The sequence below is a fragment of the Melospiza georgiana genome, chromosome 1 (genome assembly GCF_028018845.1).
Source record: "Melospiza georgiana isolate bMelGeo1 chromosome 1, bMelGeo1.pri, whole genome shotgun sequence".
NCBI classification, from domain to species: Eukaryota; Metazoa; Chordata; class Aves; order Passeriformes; family Passerellidae; genus Melospiza; species Melospiza georgiana.
In genome coordinates, this window is record NC_080430.1 from 65,801,389 (window position 1) to 65,818,759 (window position 17,371).

The 17,371-nt window shown below is 41.1% G+C and overlaps 1 protein-coding gene across 1 annotated transcript in view; it reads left to right on the top strand.

The window, feature by feature from the left end:
- Positions 1 to 17,371, top strand: part of JARID2 (jumonji and AT-rich interaction domain containing 2) — a 211,408-nt gene that overhangs the window by 109,874 nt on the left and 84,163 nt on the right. The window contains exon 3 of the mRNA XM_058035531.1: positions 9,972 to 10,113. Coding sequence (XP_057891514.1) covers positions 9,972 to 10,113 — 142 coding nt within the window. The remainder of the gene's footprint in view (positions 1 to 9,971; positions 10,114 to 17,371) is intronic.

Genomic DNA, 17,371 nt, shown 5'->3' on the forward strand with positions numbered 1-17,371 from the left:
AAGGGCACTCTACTCCAGAAATAAAGCCACTCTATCCAACACCAAAATCTATGCAAAATCTCACACCACTGAGGGATGTGAATTACACCAGCCCTGTGTCTCGTGTCATGATTACTGTCTGTACCCCTCCCCGTGTTTCACTGTGGAAGCTGGGCTCACCACCTTTATTTTACAGTTGGGTGAGCTGAGGTGCCTGGAGAGGAGGTGGCATCTCCAGGGGCACCTGCTTGGCAATGGCTGCATCTGGACAGAGTCCAGGTCCCTGCATCCTAACCAAGCTCTCTTCCTGGTGTTGGTGTTCCTGTTTTTCTGCTGAAGGCTTCATGCCTTTTCTGACTACAAATCTGAACATCAAAGGTCAATGGCTCACATTTGGAGTCCTCTTGTTCCTTTGAAGCTTTCTGACTGCAGTCAGAGGAGGCTGTGGGACTGAGGTAGATTCAAGTTGTGTGCAGCAAATAGTGTGATTCCTTGTCAAAGAACAGGAAGAGTACATGGTGCTCGTTTCCCTGGTGCTAAAAGGGAGTGTTTATGGCACCATAAAATTGACTGTGTTTGTTTGTCAAAACTTAATGGTCTTTACACACCCTGGTACCAACTTACCAGAAATGCTACTGCTCTCCCCTTATCATACAGCTTACAGGGGCAATTGGTAGGAACTTGATAGCCCAATGGTACAATATAACACACAGTGAGCAGCTGGTAAGGTGGTGATCAAGTCTCTTTCCTCCTTTCTGTTCTGCTTCATTCAGGACAGCTCTGGCTTTTGGGTTTGGGGGACAATTGTTCCTTAGGTTTCCTTTCCCTCAGCCTCCTCTCCGTAAAATTAAGAAGAATATTGCAAAAAACTCCAAGAGTAGCCATTTGTGATTTTAAGCTATGACTTAGTTGTCTGCATTTGTAGGAAGGGGGTTTAAGAGAAATGAGTCTGTTCCCCTAGCTTTTTTTGGGTCAGCATTACTGTTGGTGTCTCCCTCACCTGTCAATGAACACCTAGCTGGCTGCTCAGCCTGTTTGTTACTCTTGATCCCTCCCTCATCCAGGGCACACCATCATGGAGCCCAGGCTATGGCCTCCATTCTGCCATTATAAAGCATAAAGTTCTAGAAGAGGTCATGTGTTTACTTGGAGGAATGAGAGGTTGAGAGTTTTCATTGTTTCCTTACAAGTGGAGAAATGTCTTTAATCAGAGAAGTGTGACTCTTTGAATACTTAAAAAAAAACCAGCCCAAACTTAAAATAACAGAAGTATGGACAAATATCAGGTGAGGTTTTTCTCTATTTATACAGTGCAGACATTGGGAGGCATTTTTGGGGTGCTTTATTAGTTTCTTTTGTTTTAAATTTCTTTCAGGTGCATTTTTCATAAATCAAACTGGGGCTTGAAGTATGTAATGTGGCCTGGAGTAGTTTCCTGGCAGAATTAAATTAGGTTCATTTTTGACTGTTGTATTCCTGTTTCTATGAGTTAATAGCATCCCAACCTCAGTCCAAACTCCCCCAGATGAAAACAAAACACCATAGAAAGTGCTGTGTGGAAACAGAACCGTTAATTTCGATTAACACAGGTAATGGACTAAGATGCAGGACGCAGAGGCACAAAATGTCCTTGATTGCTTAATAGTGGTTTTGGATGGAGCTGTAATAGGAGTAAGGAGCTTCTTTCAACCTGTATTATTTAATCAGTTCTCTTTGGTGATCTGGTCTTCTGACGGGCTGACAAACCCATCTTTTGCTGTCATGTCGTTCATGCTTGGCTTCTGTGGTAATGATGTATATCTACATATAAAAGCACTCTTCTAGTCAGTTATGAAGACTGTACAAGCTATTTGCTAACAGTCTTTGGCATAGTGGTACTGCTTTATGCATATGCTCTGTTATGTACCACAATCAACTTAATGTCCAGTGGCTTGTCATCTGAAAAGCTCACGTGCTGTTAATTACCATCATGGTGGCAGCACAGAGCATCGTGTAGCATAAATGATGATGGTTTCATTCTGTGGCTTTTTTATTTAGAGGCAGAAAATTGTTGTGGTTCTGCATTACCAAATTAGATGAAAATAGCCTTATGACAACTATCTTAAAAAAAGTGGACAGGGAATTCATATCTTTTATCCCAGAGAAAAATGTGGTTTGTTTTGTTTTTAAATTATGTCACTATCATGAAAACCCCATTCTTTAGTCTCTGAGATAACCAGAGCATGAAAATAGGCCTTATTTTTGAAGCATGTTGTCTGTTTAATATGTAATGTGATACCTTGTCATGCTGTGACAATGTGACAGATGGCATTTGCACTATAAAACTAAATTATCTTTTGTGCATAGCTATACAACAGCTAAATACAGTGACTCAGTACAGTGTGCTGATTAATGCAGACTGCAGATGTTTTAGAGATACCCGTGTGTTTAAACTTAGCATCAAATGATTAATGTATTTATTTAACATGTCTACCAAGATTTTGGTAGCGCTTCAGCACACAGTCTAGTGTGTAAAGGATGGTTTTGGTAGAAGTCAAATTTAGGATTACAGACAATGCAATATAGATATGTATTACATGCAACTGGCTGGCTGTTACTTATAAAAAGTGGTGAAAACAGTTAATTAATTATAATATGCAAATAAACTTGTATATAAAGAGATAGCTTATAAGAAACTGTAGCACTCTGTAATTCAAAATTGTTTGGGTTGAAAATGACCTCTAAGATAATCACATTGAAGTGTCAAACCCAGCACTAACCTGTGTTCCAAAGTGTAACATACACATACACATCTTTTAAATACCTTCAGGGATGCTGCCTCAACCACTTCCCTGGGCTCGACCAGTGCTTTTGAGCCCCACTTCCATGAAGAAATTGTCCAGATATCCATCTAAACACCCCCTGGTGCAACTTGAGGCTATGTCCTTTTGTCGTATTGCTGGCTGTCTGGGAGAAGAGACCAACCCCCACCTGGCTACACTCTCCTTTCAGGCAGTGGTAGAACACAATAAGGTCACCCCTGAAACCCATTTTCTCCAGGCTCAACAGCACCCTCAGCTGCTTCTCAACAGATTTGTGCTCCAGACCCTTCCCCAGCTCCATTTCCATTCTCTGGACACACTCCAGCCCCTCAATGTCTTTCTTGAGGTGAGGGGCCCAAAACTGAACACAGCACTCGAGGTGTGGCCTCACCAGTGCTGAGTACAGGGGGCAATCACTGCCCTGCTCCTGCTGGCCACTCTGTACACACACAGGTGTCATCCTGGCTGGTACAGGCCAGCATGCTGTTGTTGGCCCTTTGATCACCTGGGCACAGACTGGCTCTTGTTCAGTCAGGTGTCAAACAGTGCCCCTAGGTTCTTTTCTGCTGGGCAGCTCTCCTGCCTCTCCAGATCCCTCTGCAGAACCTTTCTACCCTCAGCAGGTAAATGCTCCTGCTCCTGCTGGTGTTGTGTGTGAAGTGACTGAGGGTGTCCTCAGTCCCCTTGCCCAGGTCTTGGATGAAGATGTTAAACAGGGCTGGCCCCAACACTGAGCCCTGGGGAGCACCACGGGTGTCCAGCTGCCAACTGCATCTCACTCCATTCACCAGCACGCTCTGGGCCCAGCCATCCAGACAGTTTTTAACCTAGCAAAGAGAGCACCCATCCAAGCTTGAGCAGCCTGCTTCTCCAGGAAAATGTGTGGGAAATGGTGTGAAAGACTATACTGAAGTCTAGGTAGGCAATATCTACAAGACTGAAGGAAAACAAGAGGTGTATGTGAGACACCAGTCTATTGCTGGTTTTGATATGTATATAGAATATGTGTGAAACATTCTGTACCTCTGTGAAATAGGTGGCCAGAGTAAATATTCAAAGAGATGAAAACTTATAGATTAATATAATTCCTTCCTTCCCCCCCGCCCCCATACTTCAGGCATAGAATTCATGTTGGTGATCTTCCATGGTGTGGTTATGCTCAAGAGTTTGTCTGTGTTCAGGTGGTGCTAAACTTCCAGACCATGGTGTGGAGTGGTTAACCTTCAGACTTTATAGCACTGCAGCCAAACCCTTTGTTTTCTAACTTTTGTGCCAGCTCTCCTAAATGGGATGTTAAAGAAAGAAAAAATCACTAATATTTTTAAACAAAATAACAAAAAACTTTCCTATACAACTCCCAAGACTGCACAGCTGAAATTTGGACAGGCATATTACTCCATAAGGGAACAGAGCTTTAGCTCCATGCCTATGTGTATACAGTCTCTGCTATTTATTACAGGCTCTCATAAGGATCATTGTCATTCTAGCATGGTGACAATGCTGTCTCGAGTAAATCCCTTTTTTAACTTACTGTAACTTGTGTTTGTTTTGCTGCTTGCCCTGGAGACTGGACTTTTCTACCAGCCCAGAGTGGTTCAGCTTGCAGGGATTGGGGAGGAATGCAGGGAAGAGATGCCAGGAGGAAACCAACCCAGAATCTGTTGGCAGTGGGAAGAGAGTGTCCCTGTATAGTCAAGAAACACCCAGGAGCAGAGTTACACATTTCACATATTGTTGAGATCTGCAGGATGGCTCCTCTGGACTGTGGACCCTCTGATGTTATCTGATATAGAAAGCTGTGAATATGGTCATGTTGAAATTGTCTTTGTTTAGGTAATATAATGGTTTTGATATCTTCGGCTTGTGTTTGTGGGGTGTTGAATACTGATTTTCCTAGCATAATGGCTTTGTGGCTTGCCTCTGACTGTGAGAACTGACTGGAAATACAATTGAATGTATTTTTTTTTTCCCTAAGCTGCCTTAGAACTGTGAAACAGTGAGCTAAAATAGGTGTTGCTCTATTGTAAGAACATGGAAATGTTCATGCTGAGATGCCTTGTTGGCATTAGAGTAAGTGATGTGGAAATAGTGTTTTGGAAACATTGTAAAAGTCTTTTCACCCAACCACTTAGTTAACTAACCACATGATGCTGAAATTTGCTCAGATGCTCTCCTTTGGTTTCCTGATTATTCAGTAACTAATAATGAAGAACATACCAGTAATTGCAATCTCATCTATTTTTAAAATCAACTAACTCCAAACCCTCCCTTACATTTTTGCTGTCTTCTCTTATGTTGCTGCTTTCTGCTCCTCTCTTCCCCAACAATTTTCCTTCTGTTCATGTATAGTTAGCATCATTTTTTATTGTAAAAACAGGCCTGGGTGTGTTCCCAGGTATTGGGATTTTGCATCACATCTTCAGATGCTCTCAAGACCTGTCCTGCAGGTGCTTGTCAGTCATCTCTCCAGATGACCACAGATGAGTTAGATCATGAGAAGAGTTTACAAGAATTGTAGATGGCTGCCAGAAGTGCGTGTGTATCACCAAAACCAGTAAGGTCAGCACATGTGTACCAATGTAAATGAAGCCCTGCCTGTGCTGGAATAATTATGTCTTACTTGCTAGGCTCTTACGAGAAGCAATCCACTTGAGTCAGCACAAGCCCCTTGTAATAAGCTAATTTAAGGAGATTTAGCTATTCTTTACATACTGTTTTTGGTGAGCAGGACATTGCAGTTGCTGGAGTAGGCTCAGCAAGCCCTGTGCTCAGCTAACAACTACAAAGTTGGAGGAGCAAAGGGGGTGGTGGGCTGCCCTGGGAGCAGGAGGGAGCGCGCTGTGTGCAGGTTGTAAAGCCATAATATCCATATTCTGTGAGGGTCACCCGAGAGGGTTTGGCTCGGCTCTCATAGCAGAGCCCTTCTGCATGTGAAAAAACAAACAAACTTGTAGCCACAGACAGATTGGAAAACATTCAGTGTGGAAGGCAAATAAATAGGAGGTGATAGAAGTCTCTGTAATAATGCCTAGTATGCAGAAAGGGCTTTTGTGCTTTCTCTGGCTTGTAACAGAATAGATGAAAAAGTGACATTTGCTGCTTTTTCTCAATACTGAGAAGTAGAAATTCTTTTTTTTTTTTTTTTTTTTTTTTTTTAGCAGCCTGTGATTTGGTATCTAAATCTAAAACTGTGATTTGGTATTGCAGCGTTTGTGGAAGTTTAAAAACAAATTCAGCAAAACTGTGAAGTTGACATTTATGTGACTAAGATACATTTTAGAGAGGATGTTAAGATCTTCATGGTTTGATTTTAAGCTACCCTTTGTAATTATTAGGAATTAGTAATTGGCCTTTCTCTGAAGGCGTCTAGTCTTGATCAGTTAGAACCAGAACAGTGTATTTAAGGGATCATAGATGTCATTTGATACACGAGTTCCTGTATTGTGACTTAATTAAATAATTCATTATTACTGACTTAATTAAGGCAGTGTTTATTCAGCGACTTTGAACCGTTCATGTTTCAGTTCTTTTTAAACTTTGGCAGCAAATATTCACTGCTTCTCTGTATATATAAATTATTATTTCATGTAAGTCATTTTAATATATGAAATCCTACACTGACTTATAATGCAAGTTGCTGTGCTTTCAGATTTAATTTTAATGAGGGTTTTTAAAAAAGTCTAATTTGACTTTTAAAACAAACATTTTTCTATTACAATATAGTCTTATTTTTATCGACCCTGATTTATTCTGCCAGTTATTCAGGTCTGGTGGTTGGTCATGAGTCCAGCTGCCAGGGGAGAAGACAGTGAGAACTGGGGCTGAGATGAGCCTAGTGGGCAAGGGACAGGCTCTGCCAGCTCTTCAGCAGCTGAGAATGTCATGGGCTTTGACAGGAGCCAGGGCTTGCTGGCATTGTAGTTTAGAGGTTGAAAGGCACAGCCATAGAAAAGCAGTAGAGGAACTATTTGTCCCTTTGATTTGAGGGCTTGCTGATTCCTTGACTGTTGTTGAGTGCTCTCAAGTAGCCACTCCTTGGAGTTGTTCAGCTTTCCAGACTATGCAGAAGAGTGTTTTCTCACTCAGCTGCTTTTCTCTCTTTATATACATACACAACTGCAGTACTCAGCTTTTAAGAAATATGAATGCCTGCTGCTTCCTGTAGTGTGTTTGGTTGGTCTTGGAGAGTCAAACCCACATGGGTTGATGCTCCTTACGTGCACCAAGCAGACCTGTATGTCCTGTCCACTGCACTGACGCCAACTCATCATTGGTGATAGGAGTGCCTGAGTATCACACAGCAAAGCTGTGAGGTCCCCATCCTGTCCTGGGGCCTCCAGACCTTTCATAGCTCCCAATTGATGCCCAGCAGTAAAGAATGTGGCTTATTGCAGTTAGAGATAACAGGAATGGCGTTTGAAGGAAAAGGTATCTGGGGGCAAGCTGAATGCATTTGATATAAAAATGATTGAGTGGCAATAAACTTTATAACAGCCTGCTTCAGCATGTACTTTCTCTCCAGTGCTTGAAAGGAGGCTTTGGGTTGTGCCTTTCATCACTTCAGAGTGGATTTTGCAATTATGCTGGCCCTGAAAAACCTGTAGAACATGACACCCATTGCCAGTATTTATCAGTATCTCTGGTTTGTAGTTTTATGCCTCTGTTTTAGGGCACTTGTTTTAGTTGGTCCAGCAGACGGTAGCTAACATCAGTTATGGGCAATATTACTGCAGCCTGGAATGGTGCTGCTTATGATGAATAATAGCTGGCAAACTGATACTTTTTTCCTTGAGGAACACAAATCATGCTTGTCTCCCAAGTGAGCTGATGGTTTGGCAAGGTGAAGGGATGAATAAAAATTGCCTTCCAAGTGCATGCAAGTTGACAGCCTGAAAGGTGATTTTCTTGACTCATATTCTTCAGGTTCCTGGGTTTTACATATGGCAAGTCTCCAGAACAAATATTACTTTTGGAAAACTTAATCAAATTCTGCCATAAGAGTTAAGTTACTGAGTGTCAGGCCTCAAATGATATGCTTGATTTAGGCTTCTCTGGAGTTCAAAAATTGTAAATTTTATCAGCAGTGGTTTCATGGAAAAATGCAAAGCAAAAGTTGAAACTTTTATAAGAATAAACTTAGGCACTAGGGCTTTTAGTGGGGGTGAGTTCAGCATAGAAAAATAATCTGTTGAGTGTTTTTTCAAAGTTTGCCTTCATTTCCTTGGGAATGCTTTGAAGGGGATGCTGTCACCCCACGTCATATTGTGTTTTTACACTACAAACCCTTTTGTAGTATCATGTGCTGATACTGAAATTTGTTTTATTTGGTGGGTCACAGTTTGAGATCCCTTTAATGAAAAGGAACTATCAAAAGGAATTCAACAAAAGGGGAGAATAAATGTAAATTGGGTCATTTTACTTCTCCCCGATAGTCTTATGCTGGCTAGAAGAGACAGTTTAATGCAAAAATTGGTGTGTAGTTTCAACTTGTGCTTTATGTATTAGGAAAAAAAATTGAGCTACCAGTTCACTGACTCTTCTGCAGAAGAAAAACAGAACATGTTTTTACTTTGTAGGCGCAGTTTTTAAAACAGTATATGCAAAATCTGCAGCAGGTGGCCACCACATAGCCCAAGTCAAGAGAAATCTGGTGTAGTTCAGAATTAATATAAGCAAACTTTGGGAAAAGAAGAGAGAGATATGATGCAGGCTTTGGATTAGGATTTAAAAATGGGCACTCAGAGTGATTAGGTTGGAATTGAGGAGGTTCAGAGCCCATTGGCAGTCAGTGTGTCCAAGCAAGCAGTGAATAAATGGCCTTGTGGGGAAGGAACATTTGGCTTCAGCTGTGGCCAAGCTTCCAGGACTTAGAGACAGCAGCTGACTGGGGGAGGTGTCTTTGCTCTTGTTCTGGTTATGCTTCATTGTCTCTTTTGAGGTGAGCTTGGTTGAATGCTTGGTTACGCAATGAGTAAATGCACTGGTGTGCTGGATGGTGATTTTCCTGAAAACTGGGTTCTGAAATGGTGTGGCACTGATACAGTGCTGGTGGAAATTCTTAAACTGCAGTTCTTAGTAAGTGTTTTCGGTGCAGTACTCTGGCCTGGCTCATCTTGGAAGGGGCAGCACAGCCCCCCCTTCCCCCCCATGTTCCTCACCACATTGTCTTTTCTAAGGTGCAATTATAGAGACTGCAATGGCTAAGGAATTTCTCTAAGGAAATACAGCTGTGAAACAAAGCTTTGTTATGTCATATCTGAAACTATTTGGGTAGAGAGGTGAGAAAGCATTCTCCTCAATAAAATTGCAGCTCCTCTGGTAATAAGCTCTTATAACAATAGTGAGCTAATAAAATTGTTTCCTCCCTCTCATCCCAGAGCCTGCTGAAGAGTATGCTACTATTTTAATTCTTCTTTAAGTATGAGTGGTTTCACTGCCTATCTGCTGTTGTTTGTGACTCATGTTATATTGTAGTTACTTGGTGGCATAGAATACACAAAATTTGTTAAATGGTATGCTTGCAAAATTCCAATGCTGTTTTCCACTGTTTTCCATCTGTGTGACTCTGCTTGCTGTATTATTGCTCTAGGAGAGAAAAGGGAGGGCAGCTCTGGCCTGTGTACCTTTGCTGTCCTTTGTACTTTTTCTGGGAGTCTGGAGTTTATCTGTAGATGAGTGACACTTGGCCAGAGGAATCAAAGTCAGGAAATGGACATTTGATGTTCACTTATTTGGGATTTAGGTTTTTTTTCAAAGGATCATAAATTGCAGTAGTTGGAAGCACCGGAATGAAGAGCAAGATGATGTCAAATTGAACCAAATGGTAGCCTAATTTTATATCAATCCACAGATAAATGCAAAATGCTCTCATCTATGCTAGTCATAGGAATTCTGTAAAAAAGGATAAACTTGACTAAGCTGTGTCCCTTTTTTGAATGTGACAGGATTATAAACACTATTGCAAACACTCCTATTAGAGTTATTTTAGATTGGGGTGTTAGAGTTAACCAAATCAGAAACAGGCAGGCTGGCAATTTTTTTTTTAAGTACTTGTAAGGAAAATCAATGTTATCAGTCTATCTATTTGCAGTTGCTTTGGGCATCAGCTCTCTATTGTAAGTCTCACATGTGAGTTTTTATAAAATCAATGCAGGTTTTGAATATTGTGTACTCCTTTGTCATGTTTTGCAGGACTTCTCACTAATGGCCAATCTAAAGGATTAGGATCAGGATCAGAACAGCTGGAGAATGAGAAGGACGATGCATCGCAAGTGTCCTCAACAAGCAACGATGTTAGTTCTTCAGATTTTGAAGAAGGGCCCTCAAGGAAAAGGTCAGTAGTGAATTATGATTAAAGTAGAGCCTTTCTTCTTTGTCCCTTTTGTCTTAGACTGTTTTTTATGTTATCAGAAGGGTATGATTGCACCTACTGCCCTACCAGAAATGAACTTTCCAGCATGGATTTCCTCTATGAACAGCAAAGATATAGCAAACTTTGCTTCACCCATTGGTAGAGATGGTTCTTGTTGCTGTTTTGGAAAGCATGGAAAAGCAGTTGTTATTTTACAGTGGATGAATGCTAATTTAAATCCCTGAAGACTTTCTCCTCTCCTGGCTTTTGCCTCTCAGGCCATGTCAATATGTATGTGTGTGCAATTTCAAGGAAAGCATCACTAAAGTAGTTACTGTTACTGTTGTTATTTTTACTTTTCAGTGAATTAAACCATGTAAAGTTAAAAAGATAGAAAAAGACAAAACATGCCTCTGAGAAGAGGAACGGCTTAATAATGTGGTGCAGTGGCTATTGGTTGCAAAGAACTGCTTTGAGATACTGCTGCAGTAAGCTGCCTTCTCTTTCCTAGAAGTCACTGAATGTGCAAAATGTGGGTTAAAATCATAGACCTCAAGCCAATCAATTACACAAAATATGCTGAGAATGCAGGCTGGGAGTTGTCCTCTCTGTGAAGTAAGAACGAAAACAGGCTGTCTAGAAAATGCCACTTAAACGAGAGAATCAGAAATGCTTCCTCAACCTTTTTTCCTCTGCACTTCTCACATCCTAGTTTCAAACAAAAATTAATTATATAGTAATAATAATAATAACACCAACAGTTATCTTTCAACCAAAAGAAATATTCCTGTTTTCTGTATGACCTTATAATTCCACTGAAAAGTGATGGAGTGAGGAGGAGGACACCTTTCTGTTCCTGTTCCAGTGTTTCCCATCCTTGGTTCCCACAATCTTTTCTGGAACAAACTCAGACTCTAACTAATTATGCCCACTTAGCTCATCAGGTGTATCAGAATATTAATTTATATTAATTTATATTATTTTATATATTTATATTTATATATAAATATAAAATTTATGTTTTCCATACTGGTAGAAATTTTGCAGGGCTTATTGCACCTTGCTGCTGGTCAGGGCAGAGATATTTGTGTTCTGATTTTGGGCATTATGAGATACAACAGGGGATTGAAAATTGTTTCTGCTGAGCTGTTTAGGTGACATCTGCTGTTGGTGTGATCCTTGGAGACCGTGGCCATTATTTCATGGCCAGCCTGTTGCTTGCACATTGTCTTAAAGAACTTCTGCTTCCCTGTACACTTAGTTTGGCCCCTCATTCCTCAGCTGTGCTGGCATAATGGCTTGCAGGGTCACACCATGAGTAGCTTCCAAAAGGTGGTTGGGATCAAAAATCATAGCAAGAAGATGAAATGAGGTTTTTTGACAGATTTCTGCATTTTAACCTGCATGAGACTTTAATCTCTTGTTCAGAGTATGGTTTTAGGAGCAGCTGCTGGTGCAACAGGGAGACATCCTCTTCCTGTTTTGGGGCTGGCAAGGGGCAGGAGGGCTTGTCCCTTACACTGTACCTGCTCCTGGTGCCCTGCACAGTCCAGCTTCAGAAATGAGCAGGGTTGCTACATTATCAGTCTTCAGAAACTGCACCTGAGTACTCTGGGTGAAAAGTTTCTTGAAGAGTATTGGGTAGATTTGGGCTGAGTGAATTCAGACCCTTGAGAGGCAGCCTAGGTGGTTCAGGTATAAAAATTTGGGAACTCGGTGCCTTTGGTACTTTTCAGATTAAAATGAACAAAAAACCCCAGCCTCAACACAGACCCAAGACAAAAACCTTTTCTGGCTTTCATGGAAGGCAAAGCACCATTTCACTACTTCTTCAAGCATCATGTACTGTTGAAATATTACAGCTGTTACTCTGTTGCTGTGAAGGAGTTTGTTCTTGTTTTCTTTCCATTTACACCCAGCACAGACTTAGGTCTATTTTTTCTTCCTACCTGAGCTTCCTTTTTGCAGGCAGACCTTTTCAGGGCTCCTTCTCTTAAGCTGTAGGTGGAGCATGTTGAGTGTTTTATGTTATCTTCTTATTTCCTTTTAGGCGTTTTGTTTTGTTTAGCTGAATATGCTTGAATGCTTCTTCAATTCAGGTTATTTTGCAATCCTAGAAAGAGTTGTGTCAGGATAATTGGGTAAACAAAAAACATGCAGGAAAGTGATGAGGGGGCAAATGGCACTAAAATGGAATCTGTGGGCTGACTGCCTCAGCTTACCAAGTTTTGACAAGTTATGTCCTCCTTGTCTTCCCCCAGGGTTTCTCAAAATCAAACTTTTTAGTTGTCCGTTCAGCTGTGTGTATAACTAGTGACAATCTTGTGATAAAATACACATTTAAAAACTGTAGCTTTAGCAATGTACTCTGAACAGACCATTATATGTAAATTATTACTTATTTCTTACAGCTTGCAGGGTTTTGTTGAGTTGGTTTGTGGTTTTTTGGTGGGTTTTTTTGTGATTTTTTGTGGGGGTTTTTTTTGTTTGTTTTCATTTGTTTGGGTTTTTTGGGGGGGGGATTGTTGTTGTTTGTTTTTTTGGTGAGGGTTTTTTTTTTGTTGCATGGCAGGAATGGTTTTTCAGAAGCTTGAACCTGTCTTGACTTATTCCTTCTAGAGGAATAAGTCACCTGTATTTCGCACTCGTGATGGAAACAGCGCTAAGGAAATAAGCATAGTAAATACAGGAATCTGTTGTAAAGGGCTCCAGTTTCTTTAGTAGTTTAAGACTCTGGTTTGACCTTTCAGTTCTTCTGAAAGGTCAAACCAGTTCTTCAGTGAAATGGCAGGCTGGTACTGCGGAGGCAATTCTTTCCCAGTTTCTTCTTCCTGCCTCTTCCTAGCTGCTGTGTCTAGGAGTCTTCTGGCTCCTGCCCATCAGTTCAGGCACTAACCTGGCAGCATTTTGTTCCCCTGCCTTGAGCAGGTCGCCTTACAGAAAGGGCGTAGGGATTCATGCATGTGTGCAGCATATGCATGGTTTTAGATTGCATCCTCCAGTTTCAGAGATAATTTGCTCAAGAGCCTGGATGAACAGCAAGTGTAAATTCTTGTAGCAAACTGGGTAGAGGGAGAATTTCCTAGCAGTGAACATTGCCTTGTGGTCTCACTGTGCCAGTCATCCCTGTTGTAGATTTTCCTTGGGTCAAAAACTAGTCAGTGTATGCTCCCAATGAGTTCCTGGACTTAGCTGTAGACGTGTAGGTGCTGGCAGGCATCTGTGGGGGAGGTAAATCCCTACCAGCCTGGCTGTGGACTAGTGAAAACATCACTGACAAGCACTCCTTTTTTCACATAGATATGCCAAACAGAATAACACAACAGCAGAACCCCCAGCCAAGCACACCTTAAGGTTTATCAATCTATTTATTTTCCAGTTTCAACCCCTTTTCTAGTAACATAACTTGATTGAAGAGCCTTAAAGAGCGCTGTGGTGGAAGGAAGGAGATGGCTGTTATGGTGAAAATGTGCAGATTTAATATAATACTGCAGATTTTGTTTGGAAACTCACTTTGTTTGATGGAGCAGGGTTTTTGAATGCAGTGGCCTGACATTGTTAGGCTTCAAGTGGTTCCAGCTAGTCAGTCACTAATTGATACCGTTGCTCTCTGGGGACTGGAAGAAGCTTCTTACGCAACCAGGTTTGAATCTGATGCAAAAATTCCCGTCTCTATTTCTTTTTTAACATCTATAATTTTCTACTGTAACAGTATTTGTGGTGCTGCAGATTTCAGCTGGTGGTGGTGATAAAGAGGAGAAGGAGTACATGTACAGCTTTGCCCCTTCACAGCCTCCAGATTAGTCCAAAAACTGTAAGCCCTTCTTACAGTGCGAATGGAGTTTGGGGAGGATTAGTAGTGGCAGTAGTGGCAAGTTCAGTACTTTAAAAATACTTCTATTTGTTTGAGTTTGCACTCAAAAGGATGGAAAACACTTGCTTTGATCTGAGCTGTGTGTATTACTAGTGGCCAGGTCTGAGGGGAAGCAGCAGGGTAATCCTAAGTGGTAAATATTGCTTTCAGCCAGTAAAGGTGAAAAGTGCCAGCATTTTATTCTGACATCTGGCAATAGCCAAGCATTTACATGTTGCACTGAATCTGTTGTGCAATGGGTTGCTGTCTAGTTGCCATGTAAATGAGAGAAGTTGCTGGTTTGTTCGGTGCTTTGGGGAGAGATGAATAAAACTGTTGGTGCATGGGCTTGATAAACAACCAGATCAGGTGGTCTCACCATGTAAAGATCACTCATTTTTCAAAACCTATTAACAAAAAGTTATTGCTGAAGGAGGTTATTAGCTTCCACGTAGCTGCATGTTTTTGTTGTGAATCTCCAGTTTCTAGCTATGATTCTCAGTTGAGAAAATCAATAAGTAACTGGCCAAAGGTGCTTGGTCTCTGTGCTGGATGCTCGTACATTTTTATGGGCAACTCTAAAGACTACAACCACTGGCAATTAATAACAGTGTGCAGAGACAGCTGTAGGATTTTTAGCAATGAATTGCCCATCTTACTCAACATAGTGGTTTTGATTTATTAATTTGAGATTTTGGGGAAGGGACGTGCGGAGCAGACTTGATGTGACTGTATGTTGATCTTCGGTGGTAATAGGCTATTGCTTGCTTCCTGTTACTAATCAGGTGGCTGCTCATTTACATGGCCCCCTTCCCAGAAACTCACACAGGGAATTGCCAAATGCACAAATACATTTATCTTTTATTGTGAAGTTGTGTTAGTAGAGGGCTGTGCGGGGCTGGAAGAGGTTGACGGATTTTGGTAACTGTTAAAGTTCAAAGCAGGTTTGTTTTTTTTTTTATTAAATGTTAGAATATTCTCTGTGTTAAGGGAGAAAAGATATTGGCTTAGTTAGGGAAAAAATTGGAGTTAGGGAAGTTTGCTCAACAGAGTGGATGGACATTGCCCGCTGGTCCAAGGGTGTGCAGGGCTCCTGGGAGAAGACACTTTGTCCAGTTCTTTTGCTGGGAAGGCTGTTGGCTGCAGGAGAAGGGAACAACCCACTGGGGAGCAGTAGCATTTTAAGCTGTCACAGCTAGATTGGCCAGAAATTGCTTATTAGGAACCTTCTGAGGCCTTTAATTAATACAGCAGCTTTCTGCTAACGGTCTCAGGCATGTGACAGTCAGAAGCGTGATTGTGCGCTGCAGCAAGGCCAGCCCATGGGATGCGCTCCTGCTCTTTGCCTTGCGCTGCCTCCCTGCTGCCTCCTCCTTCCTCCTTTTTTTTGAATTTTATTTTTAGATGCTGGTTTAACTCCCTGAACTGCTGGCTCACCGTGGAGCTACAGGAGGGTTAAGGTTTGTCAGATGAAAAGGTGGTTGGGAATATGTGTCCAAGGAGCGGGGGAGACAAGCATGCTGATCTCCCTTGGCTGGTGGCTGCACAGCTGCTAGGCTGGCAGAGCTGTTTTGCACCCTCAGCATAAAAAAAAAGCCAGTCAAGGGTAGGCAAGCTTTTGCATATTAGGCAAGCTGCTAATTTAAGTGGTTTCTTTTAGTGATACATCCTTTTCAACTTGATTTGCAAAAGACTTTCTTGCAGTAGAGCTGTCAAAAGGTTGAGGGGACTTAGGGATGGGGGGGTTTTCCCTCTTTTTTTTCTTTTCTTTTTCTTTTTGTCAAATTGTTTTTATAGTTAATAATGAACAGTCTCTTTAGCACTAGACTTAGCACCTTTCATGCAAGATGTAAAACAAGGTCAATCCTGTTCCCACATTTGTAAGTTTGTCAGGGATTTCTGCTTGGTATTGTAGGTGATGGAGAGAGCAGTGTATTATGACTCGGGTGTGAAAGCAGGAGACTGCTCGTAATATCAAAGTGTTTTTCCAGGACCTTTTTAGTGAATAGTCTTTTCACTAATTGGAGCACTATATAATGTATTTGTGTTCAGCTGTTGCCTGCTACAACACAATGTAAGCCCACTTACCAACCAGGTGCTTCTGTTATTTTTTTCTAATTTCAGTAGGCAGTGCAAATCTGCACTAGTTGTTTGTGTATGAAGAACTGCATTAATCCACAATAAAACCAAAATGGCAATGAGATTTATGTGTAATAATTTTTTTACCACTCCCCCCGCCCCCCTTCTGGGAATGCTGATATGATTGGAATATATTTTCAGTGCTGCACATTTATATTTAAATAACAAGCCTTATAAACAAAGCAATAATAGTCCATTGGAGTGGATTTGCAGAGGAATAGTAAAAAGACAGATTACCTGCTTTATAATGCAAGTCAAGAAGATCATTGTATATAGTTTGAAAAGGAAGAAATGGGGTGATTAATGTTCTTTCAGTATTTTCATAAGGAACAAACAGTAGTTGTGACATGAATTCTTCTATCCAACATGCAAAGATATAAGGTACAATAACCTGGGAACACTTGAACTTTGTGGGTAGGCAGCTATGTAAACAACTTGTTTGAGTAGTGATTTAATAATTATGAAGATATGATTTGTAGCATCCTAACATGTGTTACGCCATGTCCAGTTCCAACTTGCTTGTTGTCACCTGCCACCTTCTCAGAAGTCAGAGTTGCAGGGAAAGGTCTTCATGACCTTGAGTTTGGACTCATTGACTGAGGGATCAAGGAAGCTTCCAAACCAGATGTGATGGATGGAGTTGTTTCTGTCATTCTGTCTATGGCAAACACTCCTTCAGCTGCCTGCTAACCCATCCCATAACTGTGATTCACATAATTCATCTCTCACCAGGTGTATGGCAGGCCAGATGTTGGTTGCTTTAATACCAGGGAGAGGTTGCTCTAAAATGACATAGGAAATAGTTGAAAAAGACACTTTAAAAAGCAAATTTGTTTGCCAGTGTGAAAGAATTTTTTTTTAATGCAAATACACCATTGTTGGTATAAAACTGTAGCCTGATGTTTGGGCTAACATAACTCTTTGCTACATCTGTTGTGGTCCCATGTTCTGTGCAAAGATAATGAATGATAGTAAAAAGGAGAGCCAGCATCATTCCAATATTTTAAAGCGGAAGTGTGTCCTAATATGCTGAGTTTTAAGAATATTGGTGGTGGACTGTTTTGTTTTGTTGCTGCTTTATTTTGGGTTTTGGGTTTGTTGGTTTGGTTGACTTTTTTAAATTAGCATTTGAAGATTATATTCATACTGTATGCTGGTTTGGCATACACTGAACTATAGTAAATCCTGTTCACCATTTATTCCAGAGCAGGAATATATGTGGCTGATGTGGACAATATGTAAATGATA